Source organism: Penicillium antarcticum, assembly GCF_028974205.1.
Source record: "Penicillium antarcticum strain IBT 31339 chromosome Unknown utg000009l_segment0_segment0, whole genome shotgun sequence".
NCBI lineage: Eukaryota > Fungi > Ascomycota > Eurotiomycetes > Eurotiales > Aspergillaceae > Penicillium > Penicillium antarcticum.
In genome coordinates, this window is record NW_026695307.1 from 4,129,137 (window position 1) to 4,147,807 (window position 18,671).

Here is an 18,671-nt window from a genome sequence, read left to right on the forward strand (position 1 = left end):
CTCAGGGGGCCGGAGAATTAGATTGATGTGCTCGGCTCACTGATTGGTTTTGGCATGGGACATTCTCCGTGATCAACTTGCATGTAAGCTGAGTTGGACCCACTAGAGGAAGGGGCTGAAACGAGTCGCAGGTTGTACTGTATGATGGGACTGGCCCCTCTGTGTGTCTCGGATTGGAATAGGAGTCACTCCTATTGTCAGTTGATGCAGTATGCTATTGAATATGTGCGTATGCATTGACATGTGCATGGACATGGGATAGTGGGTTATTCTCTTTTGATGTATACCTGAAGCAGTGGTCATTTCGTAGTCCTACTAGTTTACAGTAGTATGTGCTAAACGCTAAACATGAACTATATGTAGACTTCGGCTTATATTCATCCCATTTTTTGGAAACCTGACACCAGGGGAATTATATGCAGACCATCCGAGGCAGAAGAAAATAGAAAAACAATGAAAAAGCAGAGGTGAAAAACGCCATCCCAGAAACAGTGCAGTGCTCATGGCCAAATCGTAAGCGAATACATGCGGGGCTGTGTGGAAGATCCGTCGATCGGACCTACACTCTACATGGTAATGTCCATCGTATCATCGCCAGCATCGAGAGCATTCTGCATCTCGGGATCAGGAACGACAACACCACGTCCACGTCCAGCAAGCAATTCACGACGGACCTCAGGGCCGATATCCTTGTGACCACGGACGAGAAGCAGATCGAGCAGAGCCTCACGCTGATCCTCGGTGATGTCGTTACGGTACCGCTGGGCGAAGACCAGCAGAGACTGGTGCCACAGAACGGGCAGCTTGTAGGTCTTAGAGTTGAGACCGTTGGGGCCGTCGTTCATGGCTTCCGATGGGTCGACTGCGCGGAAACGCATAAAGTGGAAGACTACGGCGTCGATGACCTTGTAGGGCAGGGCGTACTTCTTCTCCAGGAAGACTCGGATGAACATGTTGACGGCACCAGTGCTCTCGAGCGAGGTCATGGACTGCTCGGCTGCGAGGTCGCACATGCGCAGCAGGGCCGCGGCGGAGTGCAGAACTGGCACGGAGACGCGGGCAATCACTGAGGAGACGATGTGGGCTTCGCGCAGGGTGCAGGTTCCGCTTGCGACGAGGGGGAAGAGAAGTCCCTTGAAGAAACAGGCGGGCTTGTACAGCGCCTTGCGCAGAGCGTTGTAGGTGTGGACGTTCAGCTTGCGGGTTTCGTGGATCTCGGAGCGGGTGCGCTCCAGGAGGACCATGTTGATGAACTCCTGGGCAACGTGCGGCTTGGAGGAGATGAAGATTCGGGTTCCGGCGTAAACGGCGTTGCCGGTCCAGTCGGCAGGCTCGGTGATCTCCAGGAGTGTTTGCCAGTTCGGTACGGAGGGGAGGATCTTGAAGGGCTTGGGGAGAGGGCCAGACTTGTAGCGGCGAAGAATCATGGCGACCCTAAACAAATTAGCTTGGGCTGTCTTGTGGGATGTGGGATACATACTTCTCGTATACTTCAATGGCTTTGGCGGGGATCTGGACGGCATCTTCAGGCAATCCACCACCTTGAATGAAGGGTCCACCGGTGTGCTCACCGGCCTGCTTGGCTTCGTGCTCAGCGATCTTCTCTAGAATCAAGTCGGCAAGGTTTGTGGTCTGGCCGCTGGCATTGGGGTCTCTGGGGTGGAAGATAGGGTCTTCCTCGTGGCCGGGCATGAACTTGTTGAACATATCTAGATCATTGGGATCAACTTCCTAAAGATATAATTAGCATGAGTCGTCATCAAATTGAAGATGAAAGATCTTACAACTTCCTCGACTTCATCATCAACCCAGTCATCAGCTCCAAACTTCCCCTCGTCGTCAGAAAAAGCCTCTTCTTCCTCGAACCGAGTATCGAATTCGAATGCGCCGTTCGACTTGGCCGGGCCCCGGGCGAGATTCTGTTCGGCCTCATCTTCGTCGGCCAATTCCTGACCCATCTGTAGAATGTTGCGCGACATCTTCGCATCGATATAGCCCTGTCCATTTTCGCCATCTTCGTCATTTTCGGCCTTGCCCTTGCCCTTCTTGCTGCTCTGTGTCCGAAGGTGCCCCGCGGAACTAATATCTTCGGCGAGAGGGTTGTGTCTGCGAGCCGCAGCAGCGGCCCGGGAAGATCCTGCCTTGGGCATGTTGTATGTGATTTCTGGTGACGGTGATGTCCCGAAAAAAAAGTGCAAGCAGCTCCTAGGGTCCTCGCAGCAAAGCCCACATAGAAATTGTGTGGTCATATTTTTTTTTCTGCCAGGCGGTGCCCCCCAATCATCCACCGCCTGCCCACACCGCCTAACGCTCCGACCCTTTTCTGCCATTGACTGTTTTACCGCCTTTCTACTCAAGGAGATCGTTGATCGCGCTCACTTGAGATCAGCTGAAGATATACATACTGTTGTCTCTATTACTGCATATCAAGGACTCTCATTACTTACAGAGGTAGCTTGCGAGTCTAATTGTGGATTTTCGAGAGCCAGAGCCTCCTATATAGATATCCCCGTTTGCATGCGCCTCGCGCCCAGCGTGTTGCCAGCATATTGAAACCATCACGCCTTACCAGATTGGGTAAGAATGCATTGGATGGACTTCAACTTCTATTCACCGCTCTAAATCCCTTCGAATTGGCATTGGTCTCATTGACTAACTCCATTCCCAGATATCAACGTCCTACTTTGAACGACAGCCTCCCTGAAGCAATATATCACCAGAACTCCGCGGCTTCATCGTTCTTCAAGCTTGGCATAGAGACCAGCCTTCACCATGGCATCCGGCCAAGCTCCTGGGTCCTCGGCACCCTCCTCCAATATCAACTCTCCGATATTACCTCCCAATAGCGGGCCATTGCTCAACACGCAGTTCTCGGACCTGAACCCAAGATCATCTCCAGCTCCGGGCAGTGTCGCATCTCTCCAAGGTGACGGCCGCGCAAAGCGCAATAAAAGGGACAGTCGCAAGAAAAGGGAGGCAAAGGGTCTGGACACCGAGAGTGCTCCCCCGACCAAAAAGCGCTCCACGGCTGCACCAAGCACCGCCCTCCCCAGTTCAAAGCTGCGAATTCTCCGACCGTTGCTGCTGGCTGAGCCGAATGCCACCGACAGATACCCGCCACAGCCTCGCCAGCTCAACCACGTGAGCAGAAAAACCTCCGACGTACTGGGTCAGAGCTGGGACTTCTACGAGGTCGTGGACAAGCTCACCAACAAGAACGGATTCCGCTACAGCTACGCCATTGCCGACCCGGGCTTTTCCCACATCAAGTATCGACAGACAGATGTTCGTCCCTACCATGCCCGTTTCAGTTTTGAGGATTCACCAGCCGCCATTTCCTTCTCCGAATCCGCGACTGCGGTGACCACCAGCGATGCGTGGCATACAGCTCGCGCGAATGTCTGTGCACGAGAAGGCGCGTACTATTACGAGGCCCGGATCATCAGCGGAATAGTTACCGACCCCGAAAACCCACCTCAGAACGGCCGATCAACAACCTCACCGCGCGGCCACGTCCGCATCGGCTTCGCGCGCCGCGAAGCAGACCTAGATGTCAACATCGGAGTCGACTGCTACGGGTACGGCATCCGCGACGTAAACGGCGAAGTCGTCAATCGCATGCGCTGCGAATTCTTCTTCCCAAGAGGCGAAGCCATAAATGAAGGCGATGTCATCGGCATGCTAATCACTCTCCCGCCTCTATCCCTCCACAAGAAGATAGTCGAAGGAACATACAACCCAGCAACGGACGACCCCAACAACCAATCCTCACAACACTCATACCCACCCACGGCAACGAACATCATCCGCGACCGAATCCCCTTCCACTACAAATCAGACTTCTGCTGGCAACAGTCAAACGTCTTCTCGACCAAACATCTCCGCGACTATGCATTCAACCTTAAAGAAACACCCACCTTCGGCCGTCCATCGCCCACAAACGCAGAAGACCCAACACTCCGTACACTCCCCGGGTCAAGCATCACGATCTTCAAAAATGGAAAAGAAATGGGAACCCCCTTCAAAGACCTCTTCGCCTTCCTCCCACCAGCTAGCCGCCTCGCAAACGGCACAAACAACCTCGGCATCGGCGAACGTGAGAACGCCGACGATGGAATGATAGGCTACTACCCAGCAGTAAGCTGCTACGGCGGTGGCGCAGTCGAATGCAAATTCGAGGGGCCGTGGTGGGTAGGTCCACCATCTACAACAGAATCTGGTACCACTATCCGACCCATGGGCGAACGCTTCAATGATCAGATTGTCGAGGATGTCCTCGCCGATATCGTCGATGAAGTCGAGGCTATGACTACCTGGGGTGGGATTGATGGCGATATCATCGGGAACAATAATACTGCTGGAGATGGCGTGCTTGAAGAGGGATCTGCTTCTGGGGCCGTGGGTGGTACGGAGGTTTTGAAGGGTGGTGTTGGGGCGGCTATTGAGTCTGTTTCTGTTAATACGCCTGGTACGGCTGGTGCGTCTGATTCCGCGGCTAATAGTAATCGCCAGACGCCTATTGCTGGTGATGTACCTGGCGTTGGTGAGGATGGGGTTAGTGTTGGGACCGCTGGGACACCTTTGGCTGTTGAGATTACGGGGGATGCGGAGGGTGATGGGGATGGGGATGTTGAGATGAGTTGAGCGTTAGGAGAGAACCCCGGGAGAAGTGCCGAGGCGAGTTTGCTATGGTGATCTACCTCGAATTCGGAGTGCTGGTGGCAGACAGTGCTTCTTTGATATGTATCATGATATACAGGCGTTTCGGAACATGATAGCATTGATACCAAATTTCAATCAGAGTCCAGGATTCAAGGATTCAAAAATTCAGCCTTGACTGAATATAATATACACACTCGAAAGTAACTTAATCATACAAAGATGTCAATCTAGACAAAGTATAGAGTGGCACAAAAGTAACGAAAAGGCCAATGATCCCTCAGCACTTGAGTTGCAATCACGCAGCCTCCTCCAAAGTCCTCCCTTCCAACATCTCTCCAACGTTCATAACCAACTCATCATCTCCATACTGACCAACAACCTGAATACCCGCCAACTCCGCCTCATCACCCTGCCCAGCAACAGTAACAGGCACCGAGACAGCAGGTAGCCCAGCCAAACTAGCCGGAACAGTAAACACATCCGTGACATAGGCATCAAGAGAAGACTTCTTCTTCGGATCCGTCAAATCAGACAAACGCGGCGGGGAAGAGGGCGCAGTAGGACAAAGCAAAACATCAACATCAGGATGCGTCACGGAATCATTCTGCGCATGCTGAGAAGCAGTGACATGAAGCGGGTGTTTAGCCGCAAAGACAGAATCAAAATCATGTTGAACAAGACGCCGAACGCGCTGAGCTTTAATGAAATAGTTATCGATTTCATCGGCACTGAGAGAAAACGTGCCGAGCACGATTCGTCTCTTGACTTCTGCTCCAAAGCCCTCGCCGCGCGTGTTGGCATAGAGATATCCATCTGGCTTGCCGTCGCCATCTGGGCCTGCGGCGCGAGTGCCGTAGCGGACTCCGTCGTATTTGGCTAGGTTTGAAGATGCTTCGCCTGGTGCTAGGATGTAGTATGCTGAGAGGGCGTGTCTTGTGGCGGGCAGGGAAACCGGGTGGATTGTGTGGCCTTGTTTCTGGAGGTGGGCGAGAGATAGGATCCATGCGCGTCGGACAGAGGGTGTCAGTTCCGAGACGTTGTATTCGATTGGGACGCCGATTCGGAGGGGTGCTGATGTCAGTCTGGAGGCGAAGCGTGGAGTTTGGTGGTATGCATTTATGCGTGAGCGGGATTGAATGGATAGGTTGGTTGGGTCGCGCTGGTCGTGCTTGTTGAGGAGGTCCATGGTCTTGTTAGGAGTGGCTCGGTGCTTGTAGGAATGGAACCATACCGAAGATATCCCGTACACTAGCGGTGGTCTTGCTCAGGATACCCACTGTATCGAGGGAATTGGCATACGCTACTACACCCCATCGTGAGATCATGCCGTATGACGGCTTGAAGCCCACTGTTCCAGTGTACGCAGCTGGAAGTCTGACCGAGCCTCCGGTGTCTGTACCCAGCGAGCTATACATCTTCAGTCAGCCAAGACAATGTTTCTGGCGGCCCAGAATACCTACGCATAGCATTGATCGGCAGCAACCGAGGCAGCACTTCCACCAGAGCTGCCACCAGCAGAGAGGTCCTCCCCACTCCCATCACGACGCGGGTTCTGAACAGCCCCAAAATGAGAGTTGATCGAATTAGATCCCATCCCAAACTCATCCAGATTGGTCTTTCCAGCAACAATCGCACCGGCATTCTCCAATTCGTCAACGACGGTAGCATTGAACGGGCTCTTGAATTTATCCAGGATCCCCGAAGCACATGTTGTTGGCATGTCGCGTGTGCAGATATTGTCCTTTATGGATATTAAGCGGCCATCGACGGCGGATTTGGGCTTGCCTGTTCAAATACACTTGTCAGTCGTAGTCCCGAGTGCGGAATTCAATGGGAGCTACCTGATTCCTTGCGCGCATCGGCTTCCTTCACGCGGTCCAGCCATGGCCCCGCGCGTGAGAGTGGCGTTATAAATGCATTGATCCCGTATGCATATTGGTTAGCGACGCATTTCTCAGCTTCGCGCAAAAGGGACATTAGAGCTTTGGGGTATGTGGTGGTCGTCAGTGGAGGATGCGCGGGAATGCGAGTCTCCCCGGTTGGTCCGTGCGCTCTAACTACATGCCGGTTTTGAGTGGAAGTTTTGGTCATGGGAAATACATTCTATATTTTCAAAAATTCACTCGAGTTTAAGTGGGAACGATACAGGTACTCCTCGTTGTATGATGATCAATTTCAGAAAGACCTGAAAGTCATGTAAATTTATTTGGCCCGAAGCTCGAGAAATATATACTTCTACGAGTTATTTGTTTGCGAAGTCACCACAATATTATTGTCCAAAGAACCAATGACTACCAAATAGACACAAAGTGAGAGACAACAATAGACGACATATTGAGCTGCACTGATTAACATCAAAAGACAAAGACTAGATCCAAGAGCTCATCCCTCCATTCCACCAGTCTTCTCAATGAAGACATATCAAAACTTGATATGTTGATTTAACAGCCCGAAACACGGAAGCTGCCCATACTCTTGCCCAGAGTGTGATCATTCCAGTCGTCATCGGCGATTCCAATCTGGTTATCGCAGGACTTGTCACTGTACAGACGGAGGACGCAGTCCGAGCCCCAGGTGTTCTCCCAGTCAATGGTGTCGCCAGTCTTGCAGGAGGACTTTGTGCAGCCCTGGTTGCCGTGGCTGTCCCACTGGCCACTGCAGGTGGAGAAGATCCAGGCGTTAGCCATGGGAAGGACGGCGACAAGCGCAGCGATGGTGGTAGTAGTGAACTTCATGTTGGTTCGAACTCGAAGATTGAATTGAGGTTTGAAAGGTTGTGGATTGATTGATTGTGATTGTGATTGAGACTGATTGTCTGAGAGGATGAAGACCATAGAGACGAGGAAGATAGCCGTTTAAATAGAAATCCAGATGCCGTTGAGTATGTTTTTTGATATAGTATGAACATGTAACCTCGTTGATGCCAATGCTCGTATTATCCCGAATGAAGCCAGAATAGAACTTATCACGAGAGATCAACATTGTTCATGAGGCCCTAACTCATGTTGCCAAGAGTGAATACGATTTCCATTAGTGATTCTTTTGTCGATACTGCCAGCAATTGGTACCTCGCTGCCGTCAACATGTTGCGGCCGAGATATTATTGTCGATCACGAACGAAAGTAGTCATCTACAGGATCCGAGCGAAGAACCAAGAAGGGAAATCTATGACAGATTCGTATTCTCAGTTTGGACCGCCTCAGTTTGAGATCAAGCTGCGAAATTATACTTTAAGCAGAAAGATCATCATCGGATAGGAACTCTTAGAATGTTGAGTGCGGCTCCGCTCTTAATGGGAATGTCGTCGTATAGATCTGGAAAATGCTGAACCTATTATTAGCTTGAAGCCATCCATTTCCACGGATTGAGTCTATTCCTGGGTCAAGGTTAGCCTCTGCAAACGATGATCGGCGGGCTGCTGCGGCTGTTCTCCTAGTCCAGTAATCTGCATGGATGATCCTCGTATCAAGGGCCAAGACTTCCAGTTGCCTCAGCCCCTGCCTTATAGACATCTCACATTATCGTGTTCGTGGGGGCAGCAGTACTTGAGTTAGATATGTGAGGATCTGTGTGAGCATTGTCTCGTGAGGAAACTTGCCTTAAGTAAACTGTCCCTAGTTGCACCTTAGGTCTCACTCTTCAGTCTATATGGTTTGCTGTACTTTGATTAGAATAAAGCGCAAAACTTAGGGATTAAGACTCATGCTAACTTGCCCTTTTCTCGAGAGCTAATTGTGTATGAAAATCGCTGTACTAGATCATTGCGATGTACGGAGTACTCTGTACTTCATGGCGGTATACTTCACAACATATTTCGTCACTGGTCGAGTCTCTCATCTGTTAGAACCAATAATATGGAACCTACAGTACTGATGAGCTATAACAGGATAATAAGTAAAAACCAAGTAGCTGTCGGTTAAGAGTTGAACTGTAGTTGGCAGTTCCTTCGGGCCGAGCGAAATCGCCGACTAAGCGACGTCATCCGCATCCGCATTGCTCAATAATTTCCTCCTTCACCCTCTCTACCTTCACCACACACCAAATATGTTTTCGCGAAGCGCACTACGAGCTGCAGCTCCGGGTACACCTCTCGTGGCCCCTGTCCGCGTCACACCAATCCCGGTGCTCTCCGGCAAAGCTCCGATGGGATACGGTCGGAGATACATATCAGTCTACGGCTACACCCAAGCCAAGGCATTGATGTACTCGAAATACGGCGAGCCCAAAGATGTCCTCCGGTAAGAAACAACCAATTCAAGCTCCAAGCCAAGCCCAAGAGTCAAAGCCACTGACCAATCGCCCAGCCTACACAAGCACTCGATTTCCGCGCCGCATGCAACCCAAGTAAACCTCCGCCTAATGACAGCCCCAATGAACCCAGCAGACGTCAACCAAATCCAAGGCGTCTACCCCAGCAAACCGCCCTTCCAATCGGCCCTCGGCAACACCGAGCCGGCCGCAGTAGCCGGAAACGAAGGCGCCTTCGAGGTTCTTTCCACCGGCGCGGGAGTTAAGAACCTCACAAAGGGTGACTGGGTCATTATGAAGCGCACAGGGCTGGGAACCTGGCGCACACATGCGCAGCTGGACGAGTCCCAGCTCATCAAGATCGAGAACAAGGACGGACTTACCCCGCTGCAGGTCGGCACCGTCAGCGTCAACCCCGTCACGGCATACCGTATGATCCGTGATTTCTGTGCGTGGGACATGATGCGCACGGGCGAGGAATGGCTCATTCAGAACGGCGCGAACAGCGGTGTTGGCCGGGCTGCTATTCAGCTTGGACGGGAGTGGGGTATTAAGACGCTTAATGTTGTTCGGCAGCGGAGTACGCCCGAGGAGACTGAGGTTCTTAAGCAGGAACTTAAGGCTCTAGGCGCTACTGCTGTTGTTACGGAAGAGGAGATGCTTACTGGTGGGTTTCGCGATATGGTTCATGAGTTTACCCGTCAGGGTCGGGAGCCGATTCGTCTTGCGTTGAACTGTGTTGGAGGCAAGAATGCTACTGCTTTGGCTAAGACTTTGGCGCCGGATTCGCATATGGTTACTTATGGTGCTATGTCAAAGCAGCCTGTTGCTTTGCCGTCTGGTTTGCTGATCTTCAAGAACCTTTCGTTTAATGGGTTCTGGGTTAGCAAGTGGGGTGACAAGAACCCTGAGCTGAAGGAGAACACCATTAAGGATGTGCTTCAGTTGACTCGGGCTGGTAAATTCCAGGATATTCCCGTGGATGATGTCAAGTGGAACTGGGACTCTGAGGGCCCTGAGCTTGCTGAGAGCGTGCAGGGTACTTTGGGTGGTTACCGCAGTGGAAAGGGTGTTTTCACATTCACTGGTGGCGATGAATAATTTAGGATCAAGTTAGGTGTATGATATGAATTGAGCTCATCTACATAGGCTGTCTGTGGATATTGATTACTTTATACGCGGAAGGAGCCTGAAGCAGAAGAGGAGTGCTATTATCTTCCATGAGAAAACATAGTGAAGATTTGCACAGAAGCATGGACAAGGCCTGCACAATCGTAAATTACAACGTACCTTCTCGCTATATTTCACTCCTGGAAACGCGTAATTAAATGGGGTAAATTGTATGTATGATTGAATAAATCGAAAACAAATATCATATATAATTATATTACTCATCGCACTTCCAATGCGTCTTCACCCAGTCCAGAATCAGGTTCGTCATGGTCATTCCTGGCATGTACACATCACTCTCCTTCGCAAAGTCAACATCAATACCAGCAAAGTTAGCCGCGAGCACCATATACCGCTCGATGAAATCAATGTAGACCAGATCCACCTTCTCCGGGGTCTCGGACGAATTGGCAGATACAAGTGCCTGAATACAATTGGGGACGCGATAGAAGGGAATTGGGGCATGAATAGTATCATCACCGTCCGTGCCCGCATCGTCCTTGGTCGTGTAGCCGTACACAAGTGGTTCAGAGGGCTTATCACCAGACATGAGGATTTGGGCAGATCTGGGACCAGACAATAATGGCCATGTCTCGACTACCACATCCTCTGGGTATGCAAGTTGCTCAGGAGGTGCGAGTGTGGTACGTAGTGACTCGCTTCCGTATTGCGATGCGTACAACACTTGGGGTTGTTTGTTCAAGACCTCGAGCATAAGCTGGGCTTTGTCATATGGAACGTTCTTCAAATAGCGGAAACCACTCGTAAATGGCGAGACAATAAAAGTCGAATCTTGAGTGAAAGGACCCTTGAAGATGTCGAACCTCATGGCTCCTGTATTCACAATAGCCAGGGCAGGCACATCCGCTCGAGAATCGTCTCGTAACGAGTCGGGGATGACTTGAGTCGCAAGCCATGAGAAAATGCTGGCTTCATCGTCGTACTTGACTCGTGACATCCAGAGCTCACGAGGAGCACAGCCATGGACCTTGTCCAACTCAAGTTCGCTTCGTGCCTTGGAAATCAGACGGGAAACATTCTGGCCCTTCTCTGTGGGGAATGTATCCTGATCGAGACCGGTATGGTAATAGTAAGAATAAAGGTTGCTATCAATGTATCTTCGCTTGAACACAGGGCCGGAATTAAGCAGGCCAGATTTACCTCCAGTGGTAAGGCCATCAATGGACATGAAGCCTATAGTCTCCATGAACCGGCCGCTTGCCAATGCATATGCCTTGTCGTCGTACTTGGCGTAATCGCGGACATGTTGATGTCCACCAAAGAATTGGATTGGGGTATCCCAGCGGATGCCTCGAATCGTTTTGAAGATCGCACGATACTCTGGCGAATGGGCGGGCACATGACCGATCACGAGGAACAGATCGACCTCTTTATCCCTGATAGCCTCTTGGAACCAATCTTCTTTGATGGTTTCTTCTACCGGCTGGACCACAGTATTGTTGTAGTTTCCGGTAAAATCAAAGAGGAAGCCAAAAGCTACAATACGTATGCCCTGCTTGTTGGTAGTAAACTTCTTGTACCGGGGAGCAAGAGGTACAAGCTCATGGGTTGTAGGATGAAATATATCAATATTGGAAGCGAGGTAGTTGCCCCGGAAATTAGGAACGGTGGTGAGGAGTTCAGCCTCGGATGTGTTCTGCTTGTATAGTTCGTGGTTTCCCGACGTCAACAAGTCGATATGTTGATGCCGGAGGATGTCCGAGAGGTAGATGCCTTTGGGCTCGGACGAGTCGTACAAGCCGTTGCCTTCAACTCTGTCGCCGGTATCGATCACCAACAGGTCTTGTCCCTGGGCCTCCGCCTTTTCCCGCAGACGCGTTGCAAACGATACATAGTCACCCCAGTCTGCGGAATATGACGGCCTGTAATACAGATCAGTATGGCTCAATAAAGCTTCCTGGATAGGCTAGACAGCTGCATACTCCTGCAAATGACCGGCTAGCCAGCCATGAGTATCAGTCGTATGGAGGAAATTCAGTTGCCCGAAATCAAGGGTGCGCAGCGGAGCGGAGATGGGTTCGGGCGCGGAGGGTTGAGCGGCGAGCGCCGACGGAAGTAGCCAGAATAAGGGCAACATCCTCAACAGCTAGAGAACAAGATATGTGGTAGCATTAGTTAAACAGTCAAAAGTGGGAGTCAAATGAAGCTCTCGAGGTGGAATCAAGGACCCTCGTAGCTGTGTTGAAGTAGATAGCCTGTGTATGGACCGTTACAGTACCGGTGAGTTGCGGGGGTCACGTGAAGCCCAACATCTTCGGATTTGCATCTCAAAGATTATTCTATTCGATCTCCGCAGGGCATATCTTTCTTTGCTCCCCCAGTCGCTGATTTTCCTCTCGCGATCTTCAATTGATCCTTTCGTTTGTCTTTATCCTTTCTCATCGACTCGATCGATCATAATTACCGTCATGGCAGCTCCCCGACTTTTCCGCCCAACAGCTCGTCTGTTCTCTTCGCGCCTTGCTTCCACTACTTTGCGCTCCGCTACTCGCCAGTCAGCCTGTGCTCCCTCGATCTTGCGCCGTGGATACGCTACCGAGAACGGCACCAAGGAGGTCACCGTTCGCGATGCCTTGAACGAGGCTCTGGCGGAGGAGTTGGAGCTCAACCAGAAGACTTTCATCCTGGGTGAGGAGGTCGCACAGTACAACGGAGCGTGAGCAATCCCTCAGTCGCAGATCAATTCCAGCCATGAGATGGCGGAATCATATCCCGGTGGAATCGTTGAAACTGTTCATCATGCTGATCCCTTTACAGCTACAAGGTGACGAGGGGTCTTCTCGACCGCTTCGGCCCTAAGCGTGTCATTGATACTCCCATCACAGAGGCCGGATTCACGGGTCTCGCCGTTGGTGCTGCCCTCGCTGGTCTGCACCCCATTGTGAGTTTTTCCGCGAAGACCGGAGACCGGAGACGATTGTTGGGCCACGCTGACACTGGACAATCTAGTGTGAATTCATGACCTTCAACTTCGCCATGCAGTCCATCGATCAGATTATCAACTCTGCCGCTAAGACTCACTACATGTCCGGTGGTATCCAGCCTTGCAACATCACTTTCCGCGGTCCCAACGGTTTCGCCGCCGGTGTTGCCGCCCAGCACTCCCAGGACTACTCTGCCTGGTACGGCAGCATTCCCGGCCTGAAGGTTGTCTCCCCCTGGAGCTCCGAGGACGCCAAGGGTCTGCTCAAGGCTGCTATCCGTGACCCCAACCCCGTTGTTGTCCTGGAGAACGAGTGAGTTGCGCATAACCCGGAAATCGGAAAATTGGAAAATTGGACGGTAAACTGACATACCTTAGGCTTATGTATGGTCAAGTCTTCCCCATGAGCGAGGCTGCCCAGAAGAACGACTTCGTCCTGCCCATCGGCAAGGCCAAGATTGAGCGCCCCGGAAAGGACCTCACCATTGTCTCCGTCTCCCGCTGTGTCGGCCAGTCCATGACTGCCGCCGCTGAGCTCAAGCAGAAGTACGGTGTTGAGGCCGAGGTTGTCAACCTGCGCTCCATCAAGCCCCTCGATGTCGAGACCATCATCGCCTCTCTCAAGAAGACCGGCCGCATCATGGTCGTTGAGTCCGGCTACCCCATGTTCGGTGTTGCCTCCGAGATCCTCGCTCTGTCCATGGAGTACGGTTTCGACTACCTGACCGCCCCTGGTCTCCGTGTCACCGGTGCTGAGGTTCCTACTCCTTACGCCGCTGGCCTCGAGGCCATGGCCTTCCCCCAGGAGGACACCATTGTCAGCCAGGCCGCCAAGCTCTTGCGTTTGTAAGTCAACGGACTGAGACGAGTGAAGAGCTCGTTATAATATAGCCATGTGCCTAGTACCCTTTCATCTGTTCCATTTTTAAGTCATGTTGTTTCATTATGTTCCTGCGGTTTGTTTTCTAGACAGATTCTTGGAAAGCTATGTACGATTACATTCTGAGGGTCTGTCCTTCCAGCGTAAAGTGCTTTGATATTCTCTAACTTCTCAAAATGATAGATAGCTGTTTTGTTTCCAAGAAAAGAGTCACCACAACAAGAACATGTAAACTCCAAGCGCCGTCCAAGCATTAGTCCTCCAACAATGAATGTGATATCCAGCATCACGTAGTAATCTTCATTTTCTGAGTTGCACATCCAGCAAAACAATCCGTAGGCCGACGCGGGTCATAGTAGGCACCACTTCCATGTGAATATCCCTCATCAGAATCACTTTCAACATCATCACGGCGCTCCTCTTTCTCCACAACCTTAGCAGCAGCAAGTGGGACACTGTCCACAGGCTTGGGAGTATCATCATCATCGTCCCCAAGAACATTCCTCTTCACAGGAGCAGCAGGAGCCGCAGAGCCCTTGACAGCAGCGAAAGAGCTCTTGAAACCACCCTTCTTAAACCCACCACCACTCTTGGCCGCAGGAGCTGGGGCAGCCCCCTCAGGAGTCTCAATAACCTTTAGACCAGCCTCAGCGTCCGCCTTGCGCTCGGCCCGCCGGGCCTTCTCAGCGGCATTTGGGTCGCGCGAGAGCTGCTTCAGATCTTGAAGTCGCTTGCGATGCTGGTGATCATATGAGCCGATATGAGCTTCATATTCTGGGTGTCGAGAGTAAGACTTGTTGCACAGAGTACAGGTGAAGGCGCTCAGCGCAGACCGTGCCGACTCGGTCTGTTGGGATTAGCTTAAAGTTTAGATGTTGGGAGTTGAGAGCTCACCTTTGGAGCGGGATTGGTAAAGCCTCGCTATTTGCATGTTAGCTTGTTTATATAGAAAGGCATAGTTAAGCATACCGGAGCCATGATATGGAGTGAGGTTGAGAAACGTGAAGAGCCAGCCTATCAACGTCGTTGTGTTTGCGGGAATCAGCAAGATCGTCAACCCCAACTTTCTTCCAACTGAACTGAAGTGACGATTTTCTTTTCTCTATTTCTCTTTTTATCTTTTTCTTTTGTCTTTTGTCTTTTGTCTGTACTTCTCATAATTATAATGCCATCTCAACCCTCCAAACCGGAGGACGTCGACACCAAGTCCATCATCTCTATGCAAGAATTGGACCCCTCGCCAGTCACCGACACGCCCGACGTTGAAAGCGGCGACTACTTCCCTTCAAATGAGCCTCTGCCACAACATGAAACAGGCTTCTTAATCCCCAAACTGGGCCTCCGCGGCCACCGCTGGGATACATGGCGTACGTCAACCTCAACCCACCTCAACCCACCTCAACCCACCTCTACGCGGATTCAAAAAGAAAAAAAAAAATATGCTAACACATATCACCAGTGACCGGCTTCCAAAAATACTCAACCTACCCACCGACAGCCTTCTTCATCCTCCACCTCGCCAATACCTCCCTCATCCCGCTCGTAACCCGCTCCGTGCCCGCAAGCGAGCCTTACCTTCTCCTCACGCGACCAATCTATCAAGCCCCAGGAATCGAACACCTAGTCCTCACCCTCCCAATCCTAGGCCACATCGCATCCGGCATCGCTCTCCGCAACATCCGCGCTGCACGCCGCGCAAGACTATATGGCGCCGAAACCCGTGCGCAGCGTGACAAGCTCTCCTGGTGGCCACGGATGTCTCTACAAGCTCGCTCGGGATATGTCGTTGCCCCGCTGATCGGATTGCATGCTCTGGTGAACCGCGCAACGCCTGTTATGGTTGAGGGTGGGAGTTCCGGCGTGGGTCTCGGATATATTGCGCATGGATTTGCTCGCAGTCCGGTCTTCTGGAATGTCTTCTACGTCATTTTTGTTGCTGCTAGTGTTTGGCATTTTGTTGGTGGGTGGGCGACTTGGATGGGGTGGAGGGTTACTACGGTGCGTAAGGAACGGGGGAGCCAGAAGGGGTCGTTGGAGGGGTATCTCGGATACACGGAGAACCCCAGTCAGAAAAAAAGACAGCGCAAGATGTGGTGGATGGTAAATGGCATTGCTGCTGTTGGCGCGTCGCTTTGGCTTGCTGGTGCTCTTGGTGTTATTGGGCGTGGTGGTGAGGGTGTTGGGTGGGAGGCTAAGGGGTGGAATGAGATGTATAGCCAGGTTCCAGTGATTGGAGACTGGTTATGATCTCTCTTTATCTCTCTCTTTGTGCGTGTATAGAAGAAGAAGTATAACGATAGATATATATCCTAATGTAATCCCACTTGGTCCGTGCGCTGCATCTTTTCCTCGACTCTTCATGCGACAATCTTTTTCTACAGGCCTCCATGCCCACCATTTTGATTTCTCGCTTGACAGTAGGATGCGCACATAAGAACCCGAGTTCGACCCTTGCTTTTGCCCAATTAATTCACTCGACATCTACTCCCCGAGTATCTCTACCTCGACTCTTTTCCACCATGGAGAACACCGCTGCCGAAACACCTAGCCAGGTGGAATTCAAGGGCACCGAGTACAATGTGATCAAGGAGGGGCTCGCGCATATTCTCAACCCTCCGGCTCAGGAAGCCGCTTCCAAGGGACCAAAGAAGTTCCTCAAAGAGGAGGATCAATCTCAGTCCGTCTTCTACAATCCAATCCAGCAATTCAACCGCGACCTGAGTGTGCTCGCCATTCGCGCGTATGGCGAACATGCCATGGACCTGAGGAAGAAAAAGACGGATCAGAAAATGAAGAAGCGCGCAGGCAATGGCGAAAAGAAGCGCAAGCGGGAAGACGACGAGACCGAGAGTGAACAGGTCCCGAGGCCCGCACCCAAGGAGGGAGAGCAAGGCAATGCTGAAGAAACCGAGCAGCCAGTGTCTGCTCCTGTCGACCAGCAAATTGATGCAAACCCCGAGAAGCAGCACCCGCCGCCAGCTTTCACCGTACTCGACGCCCTGTCCGCAACAGGCCTGCGTGCTCTCCGCTACGCTTCGGAGCTTCCATTCGTCACCAAGGTCGTAGGAAATGACATGTCCGAGTCTGCAATCAAGTCAATGAAGACCAATATCGAGTACAACAAGCTCGAGGACCGCATCCAGCCTAACCTGGGCGATGCCCGCGCCTTCATGTACGGACTCGACCACGCCGACAAGTTCGACGTAATCGATCTTGATCCTTACGGCACAGCAGGCCCATTCCTGGACGGTGCCGTCCAAGCCGCCAAAGATGGTGGTCTTCTTTGCGTCACTTGCACGGACGCCGGTGTCTGGGCTTCGACCGGCTACTCAGAGAAGGCATTCGCCCTGTACGGTGGTATCCCCGTCAAAGGCCAACACTCCCACGAGGGTGGTCTCCGCCTGATTTTGAACAGTCTCGCCATGTCCGCATCTAAATACGGAATCGCCATTGAGCCTCTCCTGTCTCTGTCCATCGATTTCTACGCCCGTGTCTTCTTGCGCGTCTACCGCTCCCCTGCCCAAGTCAAGTTTAACGCTGGTAACACCATGCTCGTATGGAACTGCGATGCCGGCTGCGGCGCCTGGTCCACCCAACCCATCGGCTCGACAAAAGAACGCGCAGACAAGAAAGGAAACCCCTTCTACCACCACGGCATAACAAAGGGCCCAACCTCCAGCCCGAACTGCGAACACTGCGGCACAAAAACACACCTAGCCGGCCCAATGTGGGCAGGACCCCTCCACAACCCAATCTTTATCCAAAAAATCCTGGACATGCTCCCAGGCGCCGACAAACAAACCTACCAAACAACCGCTCGCATCGAGGGAATGTTAACAACAGCCCTCGAAGAAGACCTGGATCTATCCCAATCCACTTCAACCTCTCCCTCAAATCCCAACGAAGGCGACGAAATCAACATCAAAACCGCCTCGGACTCAGACGAATCCCTCTACCCAGCCCTAATCCCCCGCCAACCCCTAACCCCCAAACCCGAACACCCATTCTACTTCTCCCTCAGCGCCCTCTCAAAAGTCCTCCACACAACAACACCCCCCATCGACGAATTCCGCGGAGCTATTGCCCACCTGGGCTACCGCTCAACACGCAGCCACACAAAACCAAACTCCGTTCGCACCGATGCGCCATGGGCTGTTGTTTGGGAGATTATGCGTGAATGGGTTCGCCAACATGCGCCTAATAAATCTCCCGTTCTCAAGCCAGGGACTGCTGGTGCGGGTATCATGGCCAAGAGCCGTGATAATGTGCGGGTTGCTGGTGATAACGAGAACCTCTCGACCTTGAAGAATGAATTACTCGCTGCTATCCAAGCCGGGAAGGATGTATCCGATCTCGTTACGAAAGTTGAAGCTGCTCTTTACCGGTCTGGTGCTCGGGGTGGCAATGCTTCTGGTGATGCTGCGCCTGCGAAGGCTGCTGCTTCTACTACCACCTCTACTGCTACCTCTACAGCCCCATCTAAACCTCCTCACCCCAGTACCCTCGAAGTAACATTCGATGCTGAGCTTGGTCGTCAGGTTTCGGCTCAGCATACTAGTAAAAGGATCGTGCGGTATCAGCTTAACCCTCGTGCGAACTGGGGTCCGTTGAATCGGGCTGGGAAGTCGTGATTTCTCTTTTCTTCAAATTTGCAATGTAGATAGGGTTGTATTTTTCTATGGGATTTACTTTTGGTTTTTGTATTACTTTCTTGTCTTCTTTTAGGTGTTGAGATGTGAATACGCTGGTGGCCATTTCAAGAAGAGA

General features: G+C 51.8%; 10 protein-coding genes across 10 annotated transcripts; 5 read left to right on the forward strand and 5 right to left on the reverse strand.

Annotated features, from left to right (window-relative positions):
• Positions 1-566: 566 nt before the first annotated feature.
• N7508_009918 (snoRNA-binding rRNA-processing protein ENP1) lies at positions 567-2,150 on the reverse strand (the record flags this gene model as incomplete). Its single annotated transcript, XM_058467978.1, has 3 exons — positions 567-1,434; positions 1,481-1,731; positions 1,785-2,150. 3 exons carry the CDS (start codon positions 2,148-2,150, stop codon positions 567-569), a joined length of 1,485 nt encoding a protein of 494 aa, XP_058315824.1.
• A 622-nt stretch (positions 2,151-2,772) lies between these two features.
• N7508_009919 (SPRY domain-containing protein) lies at positions 2,773-4,644 on the forward strand (the record flags this gene model as incomplete). Its single annotated transcript, XM_058467979.1, has 1 exon — positions 2,773-4,644. The coding sequence occupies one exon, from the start codon at positions 2,773-2,775 to the stop codon at positions 4,642-4,644; it is 1,872 nt and encodes a 623-aa protein (XP_058315825.1).
• Positions 4,645-4,957: 313 nt separating this feature from the next.
• On the reverse strand, positions 4,958-6,639 carry N7508_009920 (glutamyl-tRNA(Gln) amidotransferase subunit HER2; the record flags this gene model as incomplete). Its single annotated transcript, XM_058467980.1, has 4 exons — positions 4,958-5,851; positions 5,910-6,069; positions 6,123-6,447; positions 6,504-6,639. The coding sequence occupies 4 exons, from the start codon at positions 6,637-6,639 to the stop codon at positions 4,958-4,960; spliced, it is 1,515 nt and encodes a 504-aa protein (XP_058315826.1).
• Positions 6,640-7,103: 464 nt separating this feature from the next.
• Positions 7,104-7,397, reverse strand: N7508_009921 (uncharacterized protein; the record flags this gene model as incomplete). Its single annotated transcript, XM_058467981.1, has 1 exon — positions 7,104-7,397. One exon carries the CDS (start codon positions 7,395-7,397, stop codon positions 7,104-7,106), a length of 294 nt encoding a protein of 97 aa, XP_058315827.1.
• Positions 7,398-8,706: 1,309 nt separating this feature from the next.
• N7508_009922 (enoyl-[acyl-carrier-protein] reductase) lies at positions 8,707-10,011 on the forward strand (the record flags this gene model as incomplete). The annotated part of the gene is made up of 2 exons (XM_058467982.1): positions 8,707-8,900; positions 8,967-10,011. 2 exons carry the CDS (start codon positions 8,707-8,709, stop codon positions 10,009-10,011), a joined length of 1,239 nt encoding a protein of 412 aa, XP_058315828.1.
• Positions 10,012-10,297: 286 nt separating this feature from the next.
• N7508_009923 (metallophosphoesterase family protein) lies at positions 10,298-12,178 on the reverse strand (the record flags this gene model as incomplete). The annotated part of the gene is made up of 2 exons (XM_058467983.1): positions 10,298-11,963; positions 12,024-12,178. The coding sequence occupies 2 exons, from the start codon at positions 12,176-12,178 to the stop codon at positions 10,298-10,300; spliced, it is 1,821 nt and encodes a 606-aa protein (XP_058315829.1).
• A 331-nt stretch (positions 12,179-12,509) lies between these two features.
• N7508_009924 (pyruvate dehydrogenase (acetyl-transferring) subunit E1 beta) lies at positions 12,510-13,878 on the forward strand (the record flags this gene model as incomplete). Its single annotated transcript, XM_058467984.1, has 4 exons — positions 12,510-12,757; positions 12,859-12,982; positions 13,051-13,337; positions 13,403-13,878. 4 exons carry the CDS (start codon positions 12,510-12,512, stop codon positions 13,872-13,874), a joined length of 1,131 nt encoding a protein of 376 aa, XP_058315830.1. The 3' UTR covers positions 13,875-13,878.
• Positions 13,879-14,190: 312 nt separating this feature from the next.
• N7508_009925 (putative C2H2 finger domain protein) lies at positions 14,191-14,882 on the reverse strand (the record flags this gene model as incomplete). The annotated part of the gene is made up of 3 exons (XM_058467985.1): positions 14,191-14,751; positions 14,799-14,825; positions 14,874-14,882. The coding sequence occupies 3 exons, from the start codon at positions 14,880-14,882 to the stop codon at positions 14,191-14,193; spliced, it is 597 nt and encodes a 198-aa protein (XP_058315831.1).
• A 187-nt stretch (positions 14,883-15,069) lies between these two features.
• Positions 15,070-16,151, forward strand: N7508_009926 (MCP1 family protein; the record flags this gene model as incomplete). Its single annotated transcript, XM_058467986.1, has 2 exons — positions 15,070-15,271; positions 15,364-16,151. The coding sequence occupies 2 exons, from the start codon at positions 15,070-15,072 to the stop codon at positions 16,149-16,151; spliced, it is 990 nt and encodes a 329-aa protein (XP_058315832.1).
• Positions 16,152-16,423: 272 nt separating this feature from the next.
• On the forward strand, positions 16,424-18,535 carry N7508_009927 (tRNA (guanine26-N2)-dimethyltransferase; the record flags this gene model as incomplete). Its single annotated transcript, XM_058467987.1, has 1 exon — positions 16,424-18,535. The coding sequence occupies one exon, from the start codon at positions 16,424-16,426 to the stop codon at positions 18,533-18,535; it is 2,112 nt and encodes a 703-aa protein (XP_058315833.1).
• Between the last annotated feature and the right edge of the window lie 136 nt (positions 18,536-18,671).